The 18,890-nt window shown below is 37.7% G+C and overlaps 2 protein-coding genes across 3 annotated transcripts; both read right to left on the bottom strand.

The window, feature by feature from the left end:
- Positions 1-243: 243 nt before the first annotated feature.
- On the bottom strand, positions 244-15,536 carry ari-1 (E3 ubiquitin-protein ligase ariadne-1). 2 transcript variants are annotated; one of them, XM_028304208.1, is made up of 10 exons: positions 15,159-15,536; positions 13,964-14,116; positions 13,312-13,395; positions 13,011-13,097; positions 12,076-12,204; positions 10,511-10,681; positions 7,309-7,505; positions 5,708-5,897; positions 4,493-4,719; positions 244-3,837 (listed from the first exon to the last, which is right to left on the bottom strand). In XM_028304208.1, exons 1-10 carry the CDS (start codon positions 15,363-15,365, stop codon positions 3,756-3,758), a joined length of 1,527 nt encoding a protein of 508 aa, XP_028160009.1. In that variant the 5' UTR covers positions 15,366-15,536; the 3' UTR covers positions 244-3,755. The 2 variants fall into 2 exon arrangements, with proteins under 2 accessions (XP_028160009.1, XP_028160010.1); XM_028304209.1 differs by having other exon boundaries at positions 13,312-13,380.
- Positions 15,537-15,973: 437 nt separating this feature from the next.
- LOC114352591 (COMM domain containing 10 protein valette) lies at positions 15,974-17,002 on the bottom strand. The gene is made up of 2 exons (XM_028304245.1): positions 16,860-17,002; positions 15,974-16,771 (listed from the first exon to the last, which is right to left on the bottom strand). Exons 1-2 carry the CDS (start codon positions 16,889-16,891, stop codon positions 16,219-16,221), a joined length of 585 nt encoding a protein of 194 aa, XP_028160046.1. The 5' UTR covers positions 16,892-17,002; the 3' UTR covers positions 15,974-16,218.
- Between the last annotated feature and the right edge of the window lie 1,888 nt (positions 17,003-18,890).

The raw sequence follows: 18,890 nt of genomic DNA, 5'->3' as shown, positions 1-18,890 counted from the left end.
AAAGTTGTCATTTACACTACTTTTCCTATTCAGAGAACAGTCAAATGATATTTAGTTTCTCTTTCAATCCACCCTCAAGTATTTTTAAGTGTTTTTCATTACGAACTTATTAAAAAAATAATTCTTATTAAAATTATGAATCTTGTTTTAAATAATTTAAGGATTGGGACGAGGATAATTTAGGGGGATCTAATCGATATAAATAACACACTTCTTCTCGATGTTACTATTTTTATTTCCGTCTTAGTTTTAAGACATCTGTGTCCTCAGCATAGGCACACATACAAGATGCTCGTCAATACACAAGTATTGTGAAGTACACGTAATCATATAAATATCTATACAGCATCTATATGTACAATGTGTGTGTGCCGCCCGCGCGGCGCCGCCCACTATGTGAGCTCGCAAGCGTCGTACTTTAGAACATTACTGGCAGTGCAACCGACTTATGCACAATCCGTACCATTAATTATTATTATTAGATAATTATTAGAGACAGAGATATGTAGCGCGAGAATTATCATACAATAAGCGGATTTCGGCGATTTGAAAGGCCTTCAAAAGTACGAACTGGCATCGATTGTGGTGTCTAGGCAGGTCGCGTCTAAGTTTCTAGCCACATATCACTATCCTATCATTTAAAACTCAACTCTCGACACTCTAACTCTTAGTTAGTAAATACAACTTTACAATACCAGTCGTTAATTTTTATTGAGAATTTTAAATTACATTTTAATTATAGTTTTAACAACACAAGCGTGTCGAGTCGGCCACTAGATTGTTCAGTGATAATTTAGTTCTACCAACACCGAGAAAGCCTTCGAGGCATTAAATTATAAGTCGATCACAGAATAAAAAACACACTATATCCTGAACTAACAGCTTAATTAATCTTTATATCGTTAAACAGTACTCTAATAACAAAAATAGGATTTTTGGTAAAAATATTTTTCTTGCATCTTCTTAACCGATAAATCGATATTTTATTATGTTGTGCCACTATTTGACTCGTAAGATTCGATTTAAGGAAAAAATATTTAAGTAAGCAGATACAATGAGAACTCAAATACACCACAGTTTTATACAATACAAATGAAATGAGGTCATAGTAATACGAAGATTCAAACAAGCATCATCAAGAGGTTTAAAACGTTTAACTACACTAAGCGATTTACAAGAGGCTACATTAACATTAAAGTATCAAAATCATCAAATATATAAACTAAAACTAAAACGTTACAGTCGAAAAATAATGTCGACTCTATCTAACTAACGCTGTTGTGTAGCGGGAGATCTGAATGAAGGTTGTCGTTCGTGGGAAATCCACTCGGCACGGGATCTAGATTTTTTTGAATCATTCGTAAATTCGCATACGAATTCACGTAAATCGTAGGGAAGTTAATATACGATTAGAGATATTTCGTATGCCAATAAGAACTCCAATTCTTTTTCTTCTACTTCGCTTCTGACATCCCAGATCTTTCTTTTTTTGTCACGTCACACCGGTGCAAAGATGTGATGGAAGCAGATGTAAAACCCCAATTCTCAAAGGCAAGTTTTTGACCGCAACGAACCACTTGTTTCTATGTCCATGAATTGACACCGGCACCTCAACCTACCACAAAATTCCTCAATCAATTTCAAACTTTATTTCAAAGATATAAAGTTTAAATTCATTGAGGAAAATCGACCGTTTGCTGTAGGCTGACATGCTGGCAACTGTACTTTTATAAAATGACCTTCGAAAGCGACTGCACTGTCGCACTACACTGCAGGCTGTGGTTAGTGGTCGGTTTTGAAAGTCGTTTTATAAAAATGCATAGATCTAAAGATGCTGATAGATACGATGCAAACATGAGGTACCGCCGATTTGGTACTCACGCCTCAAAGGATCCCCTTTCGCAGTCGTAATACTAAACAATTCTCAAAATTCGAATTAAACTAAAAAAAATGGGAGATTGAATTTTAATATTTAGGACAGTGATGGCCAAGAGGTCGACCGCGGTCTATCGGTCGATGAAGACGATTTTGGTAGCCCGCGAGAGTTAAATAAACTGACCTTATTTTCTATTCGCGCCAAGAACACTGACTATCTATCTACCTATAAATATAGGTACTCACCTACTCATATGTTTCGGTCGGTCGTACCGTGGTAGTATTGTTGCTGCTAAAATGTTTTATTTCACTCTTCTAAACTCTACCTTGCAATCGACCGCAAGAAATATTTTCGAGCATAAGTAGACCTCACAGGTCAAAAGTTTGGCCACCACTGATTTAGGAATAGTTCATACTTGTCCATTTAAAATACGGGACCTGTGTGCATCATTTTACGGTATAGTGAAACTGGTGAGATTTTTCGTCAATGCGGCAATATGCCGAAACAGTCGTTAAAATTGATTGCTGCCGATGTTTTTCCTTATTTATACCTTATTCACGCAATATTGCTATGGAACAATAAAGAATATGACTACGAAATAAGGCGTATAAGAAGCGAAACGATGTCATTCCCGTGCCGAGTAGAATTCACACGGCAACGCGTGTCTCGTGAGGTTACCCCGGCCGTATCATCACTCGGTATGTGCAGAATTATTTATCGTGTTCACGTTAAAATTTCTTTATAATTAATATTGGTAATAAGATCAGAAGTTAAAGAATCGATTAATTGTACATGCTATAAATTGTAGAAACAGATTATCTTTATAGGTAAAAAATTTCCTTTATTTTCATTATGACCCCGGATGACGACGATATGATCTTAATAAAATTGTATACCTATTTTGTAAATAAAACAAGGGAAAACATATTATTTGAATTATTACGACCATAAGAAAGGCAAATGGTCAAGATGACATAAACATAAACTCAAGTTTTTGACTCTTTTAAAGAAAAGAAATGTCTAACCATATGTTGTCACATCACGAATTAATTGAACCAAATGATTCATTCTTCATTAGCTTTACAAAATAGTGTTAATTTAAATCATTTAGTAAGTTATTTCTTTACAAAACAAAAATATACATTGAGTATTTAAATGTTTGAAACAATATTTTTGAGAAATCATTTTTAACGTTATGAGATCGTACACTATACAATATACCTGCACATATTATTTTGGAAGTACATTTAATATGTTTGCAAATAAATCGTTCATTCACACAGGATGAGAATGCGCGGACAGAACGTGACCGCAACGGGACACAAGTCAATTCCAAATACAGCTCATATAAAGAATATCAACAACGCAAAATCTCAAGGGCTTATGAGAATTCGCAAAACATGCAAAACATCAAGTACGCCATGAAATTTCATACAAAAAGCAATACACCAGTAACTCATTCATTAATTATGCTAATTTACTAATTTTCAGGCCCATTAAAGCCTATAATCTGAATTAGATAAAACAAAACAATATTCCCTAAAAAACACAAACAGATGGTACGACTCGTTATATGGAATTTATTGCGCTTTTGTCAAAGTGTTTTGCAAGTTTCACGATATGCGTATATGGCATTCATCGTACGAGCGAATACTAAAGGACATAATTTGAGTGCATAAGAATAAATCCATTTTAATTGTGTAACATCCCCGACAAGCATGTCTATCGTCATGGTGAAGTTCAACTATAGTCGATACTCGAGTGTTTTCGTCGGAACCTTTCGGAGGGGCCGCGGTCAAACACTGTCATGTCGTCGACGTATACTTGTGAGTGTATGAGTGGTGCGGGTGTGGTGTGGGTGGCGTGGTGCAGGAGGCGATTACTCTGTGTAGTCCCAGCAGTCCTTCTCGTAGCCTTCGTGCACATGCTCCAGTAGCACCTTGCGCCGGCTGTCGCAGTATCTGCAACGACCAACACCCAAAATTATATTAATAATTTCAGATTCGATCTTCGGTATTCTCAGAAGATTTAATTGGGGAGATCCGTAGGAGAACTAAAGTAAGTGATATAGCCCGCAGAATTACCAACTGATGGCCGTTAAGCCTAGAATGCGCGCCCGATAAAATACACGATAACGGATTACACGATCGAAATACACAATCGGAAACGATAAGCGATCTCATTTGATTATTTCTAAACTATACAAGATATCGGAAAACTGATACTGATCCTGAAAGTGTTTCACGAGCTCTTCACGATATCAATCATAGGTTACAGAATAAACTAGATCTATCTGAAAATTCAATGTTTCCATCTTCACTTATCGTTTCCACCCTATATATCGAGGCATTATATCGATTTTGCACGATATATTCGCTGTCTAAAATCGTCGGTAAGATTTTAAAATTGATTTTGAAGACCCGGCTGGTGAAAAGTTCTCGAGTGGCGACCATGAACTGAAAACGCAATGTAGGCGGCCCTTCCACCGGCGGTACATCTAGATGAGGGTAACGCAGGATCGGTCGATGTGGAAATCTATGGGCGGTGCCTTCTTTATCCATCAGTGGACGGCATTACACTGAAACGAAGAAGAATATTTTCAGAAATACCACTGACCTGTACTTGTCCTGCACCTTCTGCTTGATATCGGCCAGGTTCTCGCTAGTGATGTCCCGCTCGAGGTACTCGGAGAGCGTCTCGGTGGCGGACTCGAGGTCGCGCTGGTTGTCCTCGAAGATGACCGACTGGTTGTTCTTGCGCAGGTAGTACGCGAACACGTAAGTGTACATGAGCGTCTGCCGGCACTGGCAGAGGATGTCCACGGCTTTCTTCAGGAATTGCACCTGGGGGTAGTTATTTGAAGAAGTGTAAATTATTTAAAAATACTTGACACAGACGATAGCATTGCCGTTCTTTCTTATAGGCTCGTAGAACTGAGGGCTTAGTGTGAGTTTATATCAAACGTCGTCACTAGCGAGTACGTTAAAAATATGAAAATTTTAGTTCTTGAATGTTTCCGCTAGGGGCGCTGTATAAACCGTCATACATTTAATTAGACTTTTTTATACAGTCGACATCGAATGCGTTTGACGTAAACTCACACTACGCCCACTGATGGCCGTTGCAACTTGCGTTACTAGTTCTCGAGTAGCAACTATGAAGCTTCCCGCGGGAAGCACCTGGATGAGGACAGCGCAGGGTCAGTCTTTTTGGAAATCCGTGGAGGAGGCATTTCTTTAGCAGTAGACGGGATTTAGTTTAAATTACGATTTGAGACATCTTTTTGTACCGCAATAGGCCTGACAACATTTTTACAAAATGTGACTCTGGCTTTAGTATGAAGTATGAATCCTAAAACGATAGAAAAAGAGTTACTTGACACTCCAGTAGAGTACATTATGTTATTAAGAGACTTTAGTTCATTCACTTGGAACAAGAAAGAAAGATCTATTTTACTGCTCTACTAACTTTTTTCTCCATACGTCACTTTTACATACGACAAAAGCCATGTATTCATTAGGCAACATTTGTTGATAAACTGTTTATGACTAGTGTGAAACAAGTTTACCATAAACACAGGTTTCTGAAACTTGGACGTCCACACTTGCTCTCCACTCATAGCGGGAAGCACGGCAACATGTATCATAAACAATGTTTCATCACCTATGTTTATGGACTGTTTATAAACTGTTTACAGAGATGATGAAACATTGTTTATGAACAGTTTATAAACAGTGATTATCAACTAATATTGCCTAATGAATACATGGCTTAATCCATATTCTTTGCCGTACGCATTATAATAAACCAGGCTTCAAAAATCCTATCTACCTCAATCCAGCTCATGTTGTGTTGCTGCATCTCCTCCATCTTCTCCTTAACCGACGCGTAGAGCTTGGACTCGAAGCGCAGCGACTGCATGTGGTTCATGTACCGGTTGCAGTAGAACAGGTAGCGCTGCAGCGCTGCACGCGAGCGCTCCTGCGCGTCGCGGGCCGCTTTCGCTTCGTCCTCGTCGTATCTATATCATCGGTAAGAGAGATGTGTTACAACTAATACCGAATAAAGTAGTATATTAAGCCTCAGTAGTCTAGTGGTAAGTGGTAAAACCATAGATCACAGAAACTAAAGGGAGATGTGAAAAGGGGGCGGGACTAGTGTCGCAGCAATATCCCCAAAAACAGAAAACATTGCTTGTGACAGCAATAATGACAGCAGCGACGTTATATGTGTAAACAGTTACTTGCGTAGTACTAAAGATTATTCGAACGTTGAGTACTGACACCGTAGTTATCCACTGCGGTGTCATAAGCACATTCAAAATAACAGAATACATTCAATCGCACGTCACTGCGTATGTAGTGCTGTATGCAACATTACTTGCAACCTAGTATGTGAAGGAATAGTCGCACTCAATTCAATGTGTGCATGACACACATTCTTCGCGACGTATTGTTTTTATTTACTTTGTGTGTGTAGGGATATTCCGATACTAATAAATACGAGTAGGTACTCGATACTTTTGATTCGATACCAAGTATTTATTGTATCGAATCAATTTTGCGATACATAATCGGTATCGAAACAAAAATACTTGGTATCGAATCGAATCAGCAAAACAACCGAAAACAATAAAAAAAACCGAGAACGCATCATACAGAACTGAAAGAGTAAAAACAGTCAGCTAATCAGCTTTAATCGGTTACCGAGTTACTAGAGCCCGAGCCGAAAGCGAGAGAAGGAGACACCCGCACCCGCCCGCAAATCATCTCGCCATTCCGCCATTGTGAAAGTGTTAAGTCACTATTTACAAGTAATTTTATTAATTGTAATCATCAAATTCATCGGTTTATTCCAATGTTATCATGGCATAAACCGATAAATAAATAGTTGTTTTCTTCTCAATTTTGTTTAAATTATTGTCCTTCAACGTTCATTGATAGCACCCTCAAAATAATAAAACAAAATAAAAGTTCCAAAAAGTATCGATATCAGTAGGTATCGATACTTTAGGAGTACTTATTTAAGTAGTATCGAAAAAAGATTTGAGTATTATCGAAATGAGTAGGTATCGATACTTAGGTGGTATCGGAACATCCCTATGTGTGTGTGAATTTCTGGAATTTCCACGGGCTGGAAGACGTAGCGAGGGCAGGCCTCCTACTAGGTGGACCGACGATCTGGTAAAGGTCGCGGGAAGAGCCTGGATGCGGGCAGCGCAGGACCGTGCATTGTGGAAAACCTTGGAGGAGGCCTTTGTCCAGCAGTGGACGTCATTTGGCTGAAACGACGACGCAATGTGTGAATTTCTAATGCGACACTGGGTTTCGAACTCAGCGCATTAGTTGGCATCTCTCTAGATCTCTATGGGTAAGACTAAAAGTAACTGTCACCAAGAGGTCCATTGTGTAGAGGGGGTGGGGGGCAAATACCTGTTGCAGTTATACCAGCTGCTGCCGTGCGGCTCCCAGGGCCCGAGGCAGACCCAGCAGAAGTCGGCCTTGCAGTTCTGATTCTTGCACACCATGTGGTTGCAGCCGCCGTCCTTCTCTATGGTCACGTTGCATTTCGGGCACTCCTTAGTGTTCGCCGCTATCCAGTTGGACGTCTCTGAGTCGTCGTCGCATTTCTGTAAAAAATATTGATTTGTAATTTTAAACAATTGATGTAAATACGTCACATCAAACTACACATTTTTGTAGCAATATCGAATCTGTTGCAACAGCATAAGATTTAAAGTGATAGTCTGTACATGAAGCAATCTAGGAGATAAAATAGAATTAATAGTTTTTGTCTAAAAAACAACTTTTATAAATAAGAATGGTAAGATAGGTTTTTATTGGCGGTCAAGTTGTATCTTGGCTTTACAGGAGTTGCAGCAGTGGGAACGAGAGGTGGGAATAGTCCCGTTGCGTTCACCAAAAGTCCAGGGGCGACCGGTTTCGAACCAACAGTCGCCTGAGCTATTATCGCCTCTATTGAATATAGTAATAAGACACCTTGATCCACTTCTTGAGCAGGCAGCAGCGCACGGGGTCGTACCAGTTCTCGCCGCACGCGAAGCAGAAGGTATTACGAGTGGGTTCACTAAAAGTCCAGGGGCGACCGGTTTCAAACCAACAGTTCCCACCAACCACATTCCCACAGAAAAAGATCCGAATAAATTCTGTTAAATGTAAATTTGATGACTGGGCTACAACTGGCATTCACAAGAGTAGAAATAAAATGTATGAATTATATAGTCTTAAAGCCGATACGCAAGATCTGAGTGTTATAGAATATGTTAAAAATTACTCAAAAATATTTAAAAAGGTTTGTTTGGCTGCTAAATCAAATCATCTTCGAAACATGATTTTAAATTCTAATAATAAAGCTAAGGCTACGTGGAACATAATAAATAAACAAACATGTAAAAATAAATCGAAGGATAACACTTTTTCACTGAAAATCGGAAACGAAATTATAAATTCCGATACAGAAGTTGCAACCACATTTGAGACATTCTTCTCCAATATTGCGTCTGAAACAACTAAAGAACTGAATTCATCACCAGTTCTTGCAGAGTCTCTTTTAAAATCTAATGTCACCGAGTGCCAGTGTCTGCTCCAGTTCAGGCATATAGATTGTAATACAATAATTAAAACCTTTAGAGAATTAAATATGAAAAAAACTGTTGGGTCTAATTCTCGTCACTACACTGCACAACTTAAAATAATTACGTTTTTTGTCGGTAAAAACGTCCTGGTGACGTCACTTAAGCATTTTTCTTATACTGCGTGCGGTCGTTGCGCGTGCGCACAAAGGAATGAGACCGCTCGGACACCGAGCCCACAGCGTGGTAGGGGTGGGGTTGCCCGCTCTTTTGTTTTTTACTACTACTACGCTGAATATTGTGTGCGGATTGGGTTGTCGTACAGGGGTACTACATGGTAAAATAAATCTCGGAGGCGAAAGCAGGATAATATAAAGTCGATGATTATTTAAAAGATAAAAATGTTTGGGATACGTTACTGCCTAGCTCGCATAAATATTTATAAGTTTGTACATTTTAAAGCATGTAAACCTTTGAAAAAGAGGCTGACAATAGTGACTGAGTTTCTTGCGCTGCTTCTTCTCAGCACTGGCCCATTTATTGTCCTGAAGCAGTGGTAGGGTTAATACTGGGACGTGTAAAAGTGCTTTTTTTAAGCCTATTTACAGAAATAAATGAGTTTTAATGAGTTTTTTTAGTCGCCTGAGCTATTATCGCCTCTATTGAATATAGTAATAAGACACACCTTGATCCACTTCTTGCGCAGGCAGCAGCNGTTTTTTTAGTCGCCTGAGCTATTATCGCCTCTATTGAATATAGTAATAAGACACACCTTGATCCACTTCTTGCGCAGGCAGCAGCGCACGGGGTCGTGCCAGTTCTCACCGAACGCGACGCAGAAGGTATTACGAGTGAGTTCACTAAAAGTCCAGGGACGACCGGTTTCGAACCAGCAATCCTCTGATCTCAAGTCTTTCAGTCCAACACCGACAACCGTTGAGCTATTTTCGCCTCTATTTATTACTAGCGGCCGCCTGCGACTGCGTACGCGTGGATCCCGTTTTACCCCCTTAGCGGTTGAATTTTGCAAAATCCCGTCTTAGTGAGCACCTACGTTCTAAAATGGAGGTTCCATAAAAGACTATAAAATGCTAATCCAACATGCTACAAAGGCAAATATCCTTGGTCTGAGTAGTGTAGTGTCGAAGTAAAGTCATGTCGATATTCAGTAGTGTCGGAGTAACGTAATATCGAAGTAACGTTTGTCGGAGTAGCATTTTATAGCCTCCATGAAAAATTTGAGACTCCTAGCACTTGTAGTTTCCTTTGACCTTTCGCTTTTATAAATATAGATAATAATACGACGTACCTTGATCCATTTCCTGAGCAGGCAGCAGCGCACGGGGTCGTGCCAGTTCTCGCCGCACGCGAAGCAGAAGGTATTACGAGTGGGCTCACTAAAAGCCCAGGGGCGGTTTCGAACCAACAGTCGCCTGAGCTATTATCGCCTCTATTGAATATAGTAATAAGACACACCTTGATCCACTTCCTGAGCAGGCAGCAGCGCACGGGGTCGTGCCAGTTCTCGCCGCACGCGAAGCAGAAGGTATTTATTAGTACGAAGGTAGTAGGAGTGGGTTCTAAAAGTCCAGCGGCGAGAGCGTGGATCCCGTTATACCCTCGTAGAGGTTGAATTTTGCAAAATTGCGTCTTAATGAGCACCTACGTTCAAAAAGGAACCCCCATGCAAAATTTGAGACTCCTAGCACTAGTAGTTTCTGAGATTTCGTGATGAGTGAGTCAGTCAATTCGAGCTTTATACAGGATGTTAGGTAAATGGGTATATGAGCCGACACTAGCCCATGTTAACATGGTCATATAAATGGTATGGTGAAGTCAGAAAATTGATATCTTCATTTTAATTATTTTAATTTTCATACAATTCGGATTTTATAAAATTTATTTTGTACGAAAATTAAAAAAAATAAAATGATGATATCAAATTTCTGACTTCACCATACCATTTATATGACCATGTTAACATGGGCTAGTGTCGGCTCATATACCCATATACCTAACACCCTGTATAATATAGCACACACCTTGATCCACTTCCTGAGCAGGCAGCAGCGCACGGGGTCGTGCCAGTTCTCGCCGCACGCGAAGCAGAAGGTGTGGCCGCAGCGGCAGGTGACCGGCGCCGCCTCCACGTACGCGACCTTGATCGCGTTACTGCAGTCCGGCGAGGGACACCACCGCAGCAGTCGGTTGCACTGTCGAACGATACATACGCCCGTATTAACAAACGATGCTTGCTTAAGTGAATCAGCAAATTGAACGCACAGCGTTGAATGGAGCTCTGTGATTGATTCGTGTGATACCCTGTGCGACCACGCGCACTGGGAGACCTCATAGTAATGTTTGCGAATACGGGCGACCATCAATCGATAAAATAAGTCAATATGGCCGCCTGGCAAATGGTGCGCGTACCGGACTACTCTGCCAATGAAGAGAATTTTAGAATTTTTAAACACAGTCTGGCACCCATAACACATATAAGCCATTATTAATTTATGAAATGGTATTTTAAAATAGTTGTCTTGATATTGGCCCCATTCATAGAATATACGTGAATGACCTGCAAACCCCAGGATGAATAAAATATACGATTTGTTTGTTAACAGGCGACAGTGGCCTCTTGCTTGGGTGACCGACCCCTTGCTTTCTCGTCAGCTTAGCTTGGTAGCTTGCCTTCTTGAATAGTGTAAATACTAATTTTTGGAAATAGTTTTAATTTGGATTCCCACAACTGAAGTAGGTACTTTTTATTAGTTGTCGTGATGAAACGCAATTTCCAATGGCTTTACCATTTGAAGCATAGCAAGGATATGTATGACTTTTTCAACCGACTTCAAAAAAGGAGGTGTTTAGGATTTCAAATAAGAGTCCTTTTTTACATAAGGATTAGTTTAATCTTCATATGTGCTGCGTTTACAATGGTAAAATGTAGAAAATATACGAGCTACGCGCTCGAGGATTCGATCCCAAAGGTAAAGATGGCCGGACGACGCGCTAGTGATGTTCTTTACTTCCTGTTTGGAGGCATTGGCGATAGTGACGTCCGGCGTGGGGTGAAAAAGGTTGTAAGCGCACTGCGCGAACAGGAGGAGGTTCTCAATTCGACCCGTATGTTTTTTTTTTTTCTATGTTTGTTACGCGATAACTCCGCCAATTATGAACCGATTTGAACAAATCTTTTTTCGGCGTATAGGTAATACCTCAAGGGTGGTCCCATTTAAATTTAATAATAGAAAAAACAACCCCCCAGGGTGGAAAATTGGGGATGAACTTTTTTATACGCAATATCTCCGCCGATTATAAATCAATTTGAACGATTATTCTTATATCTTATTCTTATTCTTAAAATTGGGGATGAACTTTTTTATACGCAATATTTTTAATTTTTAGTTTTTTTTGTGTTCACGCATTTGAAGTCGGTTTTATTTTTTTAAAAAGGTAATTTACAATAAACTATTGCAAAAATCTTATTTTTACTATTTGAGCTTTTGGGCTTATTGTGTTCTAGAGAAGTCGTGTCCCAGAATTGGTAATTGGTTAATGATATCAACTAACTACCCCATGGTAAGTAAATAGACATAGTATTCACCTCTACGAAGCTATTGGTGATGATGTGCTGGTACTTGAGCTTGACGCGCGGCTCGCGCACCAGGCGCATGACCGTCGCGTCGTCCACCAGGATGTCGCACGCGTGCGCCGCGCACGCTATCGTTTGACCCTGCGACACGAGTGTATAAATAACTAGCTGACTCAGCGAACAGCCTATATTCATTAGAAATAATGTAGGATTCTAATTTTTCAAATCGGTCCAGTAGTGGTAGTCGTGCGCCCGCTCAGGTCATACTTTTTTTTTAATCCACAACGAGGAAGCTCTTGGTCTGTATCTCACCTGATAGTAAGTGATGATCAGGCTGAAGGTGGAAGCGAGCTTCACCCGAAATCCTCAACCACAGAGGAACTGGCTCTTATCTTACCTCTAACATTGTTGTATGGCGACAGACTTAAGAAAGAAGGTGATAGCTAGCCAGGCGGACTTAGAACAAGCCCTACCACCAACCACACCAAACAGAAAAATCTGCCCCCACTGGGAATCGAACCCGGGACCTCTGCGTCTGAAGCAGGTGGTCTTACCACTAGACCACAGAGGCGGTTGCGTAGCGTAGGCCATACTAATAGTATAAACACGAAAGTAAACCTCTCCACTCTCTCTCTCTGTTAACATTTCTAAACCAGTGAACCAATAAATTAATTTTAGTACAGAGATGGATTGGACTTTGGAGCAGGACATAGGCTACTTTTTGTCACTAAAATAAAACTTGAACCAGTTAAAAAACAGGATGAATTTTTATGTTTGTAAAGATGTGTGATGAACAGAGGATACGCGCGCGCTTTTAAGACTTGTTACGCTCTCCATTGACTTCCTTTTATGTCATAGTTATTTCGACCGTTTGTAGTTTTTCACATTGTTACTAATTTGAATAAATAATAAAGTTTCAGAATAAAGTTTAAAAGCAAAATACTTACTAAGCCTTCTTCCATTATTTTAGTTGTTAAATATTCACACCAGCATTGTGTGCAAAACCTATGACCACATTCTAGACCTGTCATCATCTGGAAAAAACAACACATTGATTTTAATGTATAATTGTGTACGTAACAATTGGTTTTTATTTGTTCGGGATAACAAACAGTTACTAATCACATGTAAAACTAGTCCATCCATGAACCAAAAATTAATGTCATTCATTAACTATAATGTATTTTACTGATGTATTATTGTCAAATACAAGATATTTATATAAAAAATATAATGAATGTCACCTACCGAAGTTGGTAAGACTGAAAAGCATATTTCACATTCCTCCGTTCCTGATGTTGATATCCGTCTGGGTAACTGTAACAATAATAACTAAAACAAAGTTAGAAATTAATGATTAATAACTTTTGATAAACATTGACTGTTATCATTAACAATGTGGGTAAAGAGATAAAACTCAAAATATACTTACGAGCAAAAGTATGGAATTTTGTGTTTTGTTCCCAACGATCTGAAGAACTCAATGACTATCTATGGTATGAAGTTAAAGTTAGAAATGTAACCTTTAAACCAGTGCCATTTTTAATATAATCTTCATAGTTGTTTAGCTACAAAGATTCAAAACGAATGGGGTGATTGCATACTTTTGCTCGCGAGTGTAGTAAACCACACCAAAATGAGCAAATTCAGGAAATACAATAGGGTCAAATAGCTTTTATTATAAGAATAAACTGCTAATAATAATAATTTGCTCTACCCAATTTCACATAAATAATGAACAATCAAGAATAAAATGAGCAACAAATGAGATTATGCAACATTAAATCTGTGTCACTGAAAATAGTTTAGTAGGTCAACATTCTTTACAAAATGGCAAAAATGTTTCTGCATACTACAGCATTGTAAGAGTGTTTCAAAATGCAATTTTTAAAGTACACACCTTTGGCCTTTGTATGACTGGTTTTCTAAATGGATTTATGACTCTAGCTTCGGAGAACAACTGATCCTGGTCCCCATCGTAGAATCGTTCCATGAGCTTCTCTTTGTCCCATTTGAAATGGTTTAACAATATGCGAGTAGTTGTTGTAGGTATCTGAAAAACAAAAGAAATGATGTATGAAAACCTGTTAGATGTATTTTAACTTCTATAATAGTCAGTCTCAGTTTCAATTGATTCTTTGATTTAATAATACCAATCTTTTTCTAAGATTAGAGATTAGTGTTTAGTTAATAGGTTAAGGCTGAGTTGCACTATCTTACTTTAACCGTAACTGTAACAATAAACAGTGCTTTTTGTATGTAGTTTGACAGATTTTTGACATTTGTTAAAGTTAAAGTAAGGTGGTGCAACTCAGCCCTAGTTTATTAGGCATTAGTAGAAAGAATTATAATAACAATCATTGGTATAGATAGTTCTAATTTTTTTAAATGGATTTTCTCCAATTCAATTCAACTAATTGATATTTGCTATTAATCTTTCACCGCAATTTTGCCTCCGATACCTATTGCATCTAACCTCTTTGTTATGAATATTATCTGAAGATAAGATAATTATTTCAGCTTTTTTTGTTTATATTTAAGTAGTGCTCAACATTCAATACTTTTTTAGTTTAAATCTTAGACTAACCTAGACTTTAGAATATTGTTATTATTCTATTGTCCGTGATTAGGACACTCAATTAAACATTTCACATAAAATGCTTTGTTCTAAGAAACAAAAGGAATTTCATTTTTGCGTGGTGAATTACCTTGAAGAAACAATTAGCTGCTATCATAATCTCTTTGTTTACATTTTTTTACAATGTAGTAATCTATATTGAACAATCAGGTACCTAAATAATATAAAAGAATATTGCAACATTCTAAGGTAGAGTGAGTCAACACAAAACTCTTGTATCCTTTACAGTGACATCATGAAGACAGAATGTTTACTATCTAACTCAAGTAAATCAGGTTTATAGGCCACAAGCCACCACAGCACAATTTATTACGAGCGAAACGTTTTTATTATTGTCAGTATCATAGATACTCTGCGTCCAATTAAAAAAGCTAGTGCAACACAAAAGAACGTTGAAGTATTCCGATGTACGAGTAACCTCATTCAAGTGTTCATTGTTTACTACTAACATACTGACCTCGACAACAGTATTCACTTCTTTGATACAGTCAACCATGTGCTGAACGATTTCCTCCGTAGATAACACCTCGTATGGATATTCCTCAAGCTCCGTTTGTCGTTCCCTTGTACTGTGAGTCTCAACGTCCATTGCAAAGTCGACATCGTCTCCACTGGACTCATTCCCAGAATCCACATCATCCTTTGTATCATCTTCGGAGTCCATAGTCGAGACTTTGGCGAAATATGAATATTTGGTAATTAGTGTACAGCCAGAGTACGTCTAATGATGAAATAATTACACCTAAGATTTAGGAAAGGTCAACAATGAAGAAAATAGTTCACCCACGGGCTGCCAAAACCTCTGACGTATGGGATGGCAGTGTCTATGACGTCATTTTTTTTCTGTCTGATAATTTATTTGTCTATGCTACAATCAACGATGTTGCCAATTTAGAAAAATGTACAAGGACAAAAGTTTGTGAAATTACATAGCCGTAGCATTATAAATTAAGCGGGAAATTAAAATATTGTAGGATTTACTCAGAAGTTAGAATCAACATTGTAATCAAATAGTTTTTCAATTTATGAACAATAAGTATATTGATACTCATTCTTCTATTATTATAAAACCAGTTCCAGTAGAAGTAGTGTAGCAGTAAGCAGGCTAAACAACAACTTGAACTTTATTTATCGCGCGCGTCCCTGTTTCTAAAACCGTAATAAAAACTATCCTATGTCCTTTCCCGGGACTCAAACTATCTCTATGCCAAATTTCATCAAAATCGGTTCAGTGGTTTATGTGTGAAAGCAACAAGACAGACAAAGTTACTTTCGCATTTATAATATTAAGTATAGAATAAGTTTAAAATTACAATTACAGAAATAAATACCACTCTACAGAAACCAAATTTATATTCTTAACTTAAATAACGATGGAATATTGATTGCTTAGTTTAACAAATATTATTAACTATGTAATTTACCTTATATCAGTCTAATAAGTCTAATTATTACATTTTAAAACTTGAAATTATTTATAATAACAAAAATAATCTCAATAACATATAATGTGTATACTAAAGTATGTTATCCAACTCATTCTGAATTGATTCAAATTGAAGAAACACAGAGTAGAGTTCTGGATGAGTTAGTTCTAGTTCAAGATCTTTTTTCTCGCCAGTTAAAGATAAGTAGGCTTTTGGGACTTTGCATTTCTTGTGGTAGTCCGAGCTCAATTCAGCATTCAGTTTCCAGTTGAAATGTATTGCATCGTCAGATTCTTCCATCTCCTTGGTGCCCAATTCATCTAATGTAGTCCTTGTTTCTGTAGACCACACTTTCACAAAGATATCCGATTTGTCATTATTTAGGCCCAATGTTTTCAAATCTGTTTTTAAATCTGAAGGCATGAATATGAACTTCAACATTCGTTTGAATAAATATATCACTGTTTTTATGGCTAATTCCAAACTGTTATCATCAATTTTGAATATTTTCTCAAGCTTCTGCCTCTCATCTTGGGTGAAAATTTGTGCATCTTGAACTTTAAGTTTCGCCACAATCCGTCGTAGAAATTGCTCAAATTTGGATTCATCTAGTTCATTGATGACTTGAATGCCTTTATTTAAACTAAAACAAAAGGTTTAAAACGTTATTTTGTATTTTTTCTTGTAGCTAAAACTAAAAACATCAAACAGTAATGTAAATAGTAGATTACCTAGCAGATTGTTTTACCCATTGGCAATCCATTCCACTGAAGTAAATTAATAGATAAGAAAAGGCCTATTATTCTGGAAATAAAATACTTTTGAACTTTTACAAAACAAAAAGGATGACCAATCAGCTGTTTTTGACAATTGACATCAAGTTGACACAACACAAACATGTTGGTCGTTTCTAGGATATAATATAGTCTAGATAGAGCATAGGAACATGAAACGTGTATAGTTCGAGCCATGAAGCTATACAGAGCCCCGATTACGGTAACTTTTAACGTCAACAATCCAGACACGCTTCTCGATTCTGCAATACGATTGGTCAAAACAGCTGACGTACGCTGTTGAACGACCAATCGTATCGCAGAATCGAGAAGCGTGTCTGGATTGTTGACGTTAAAAATTACCGTAATCGGGGCTCAGTGTGAGTCACGTTAAAGTGGGGTTGCCATAAGTGTGGGGACTCAGACGGGGACATTTAAAGAAAAACTATTAAAGGTAGAAAAAAGGAGCTTTTATTACAACAATAGGTATTAATCAACATTAACCAAAGTATTAAGTATCTGTCAACATTTTTTAATTAGCACACGTTCCCCCTTAGTCTTACTAATATAATGGTTGTATAGCGGTGGTATAGCTATACAATCTTTTGACCTTATCTGTCATTGTGCCATTTGAATTTGACAGATAATGACAAAACATTGTATAGCTAGCCCACAGATATGGATTAGAGTAGATACAGCAAGTTGCTCGTCAAAGCGTGCCAATCCGATATGTCCAAATGGACATACATGGTCGAGTGATGTTCATCTAATCCGATTACAACAATCGGTTACGATGATTTTACGAGGACAGTAGTACGAACACGGTAGAAAGAAGAAATTATTTACGGATTGAGAATTATAATTAACAGCACAAGTAACAAATAGATCAATAAGTTAGGTCAGTGATCGCAGTACACGTCTATGTATACGACGGTACTGGATTTTGTCGTTAAGAATATCTTCAAAACTAGGCACCTGACTCATAGGTATGACTCATGACTAGGTAATGAAAGAAAACGTATTGGCAAAACTACGCATTCTTACATTTATTAAAAATAAAAAGCTTGAGTTAGTCTTTATTTTATGAAATTAGGTCAGGTACTAGGATATTTAAAAGTTTGAAATTATGTAGGTATGAATTACTAGTAGTATTATTTAACACACACAATGGAATAACGATCATTACTTTGATAAACATTCAATAAAAATATTATAATTGCAAATTAATAAGAAAATAAATAATATAGAATGACGTTTACCGCTACAAAATTATTTTAATCCACATTCAGACTAGCTACAAATTTAACAAAATATCAGTTTTATCGGAATTAATTAATTATCGAATCGAGTCACACGATATAATTCGATGACTTTGCGTTTGCAGTACGATGATACGATTATTTTTACGTTGCGGCAATCACTAAAATTCGCTAAAATGACACTAATGACGTTTAAAAAGTGGCACGCTCGGCTTCATACAATTTTTGACACATGCTGCATCTATCTTTATCTGTGAGCTAGCCTATACCGCCACTATACAACCATTATTAGTAAGGGGGTATGTAATTAACAAACATAAAATTATCACAATGTTATTTTTTTAATAAACACAAAATATAATCAACAACAAAATAAATATAACATTCTCAACTATGCATGGCATTGTTATTTTTTAAATTAACACAAAATAGAATCATCAAGACTAAGTGACAGCGCTTACGTCGTTCTATCAACGTACGATTAGCCTCATTAGCCTAGCTAGTTAGTCGCGTTTATTTCTACGTAGGTAGGTATATTACTGTTTACCAAGTCCAGCCCTCTAATAAATAACTATTATTTTTAAACGGGGACAATTTGCTTATCGGCCGGGACGCCAGGACACCATGCTTCAAACGGGGACATGTCCCGGCGTACGGGGACGTATGGCAACCCTACGTTAAAGTGTACATATGAAAATAGATGAAACTAGACCTATTTTTATCGACAAAA

Source organism: Ostrinia furnacalis, unplaced genomic scaffold (assembly GCF_004193835.3).
Source record: "Ostrinia furnacalis isolate ACB-3 unplaced genomic scaffold, ASM419383v2 OfSCF1409, whole genome shotgun sequence".
Lineage (NCBI taxonomy): Eukaryota > Metazoa > Arthropoda > Insecta > Lepidoptera > Crambidae > Ostrinia > Ostrinia furnacalis.
The sequence above is the reverse complement of the archived record's forward strand: the minus strand, read 5'-3'. Positions and strand labels throughout refer to the sequence as shown.

What these genes read in the sequence shown, in the direction of transcription:
- LOC114352591 (XM_028304245.1), bottom strand. Translation starts at nt 16,891, where the DNA reads ATGGATTGCCAATGGGTAAAACAATCTGCTAG. An exon ending in TGGGTAAAACAATCTGCTAG is followed by an intron (nt 16,772 to 16,859) that starts GTAATCTACTAT and finishes CTTTTGTTTTAG; the next exon opens with TTTAAATAAAGGCATTCAAG.
- ari-1 (XM_028304208.1), bottom strand. Translation starts at nt 15,365, where the DNA reads ATGGACTCCGAAGATGATACAAAGGATGATGTGGATTCTGGGAATGAG. An exon ending in TGCTCAGGAAGTGGATCAAG is followed by an intron (nt 7,506 to 10,510) that starts GTGTGTGCTATA and finishes TATTTTTTACAG; the next exon opens with AAATGCGACGACGACTCAGA. An exon ending in AGCTGGTATAACTGCAACAG is followed by an intron (nt 5,898 to 7,308) that starts GTATTTGCCCCC and finishes CCGATGATATAG; the next exon opens with ATACGACGAGGACGAAGCGA.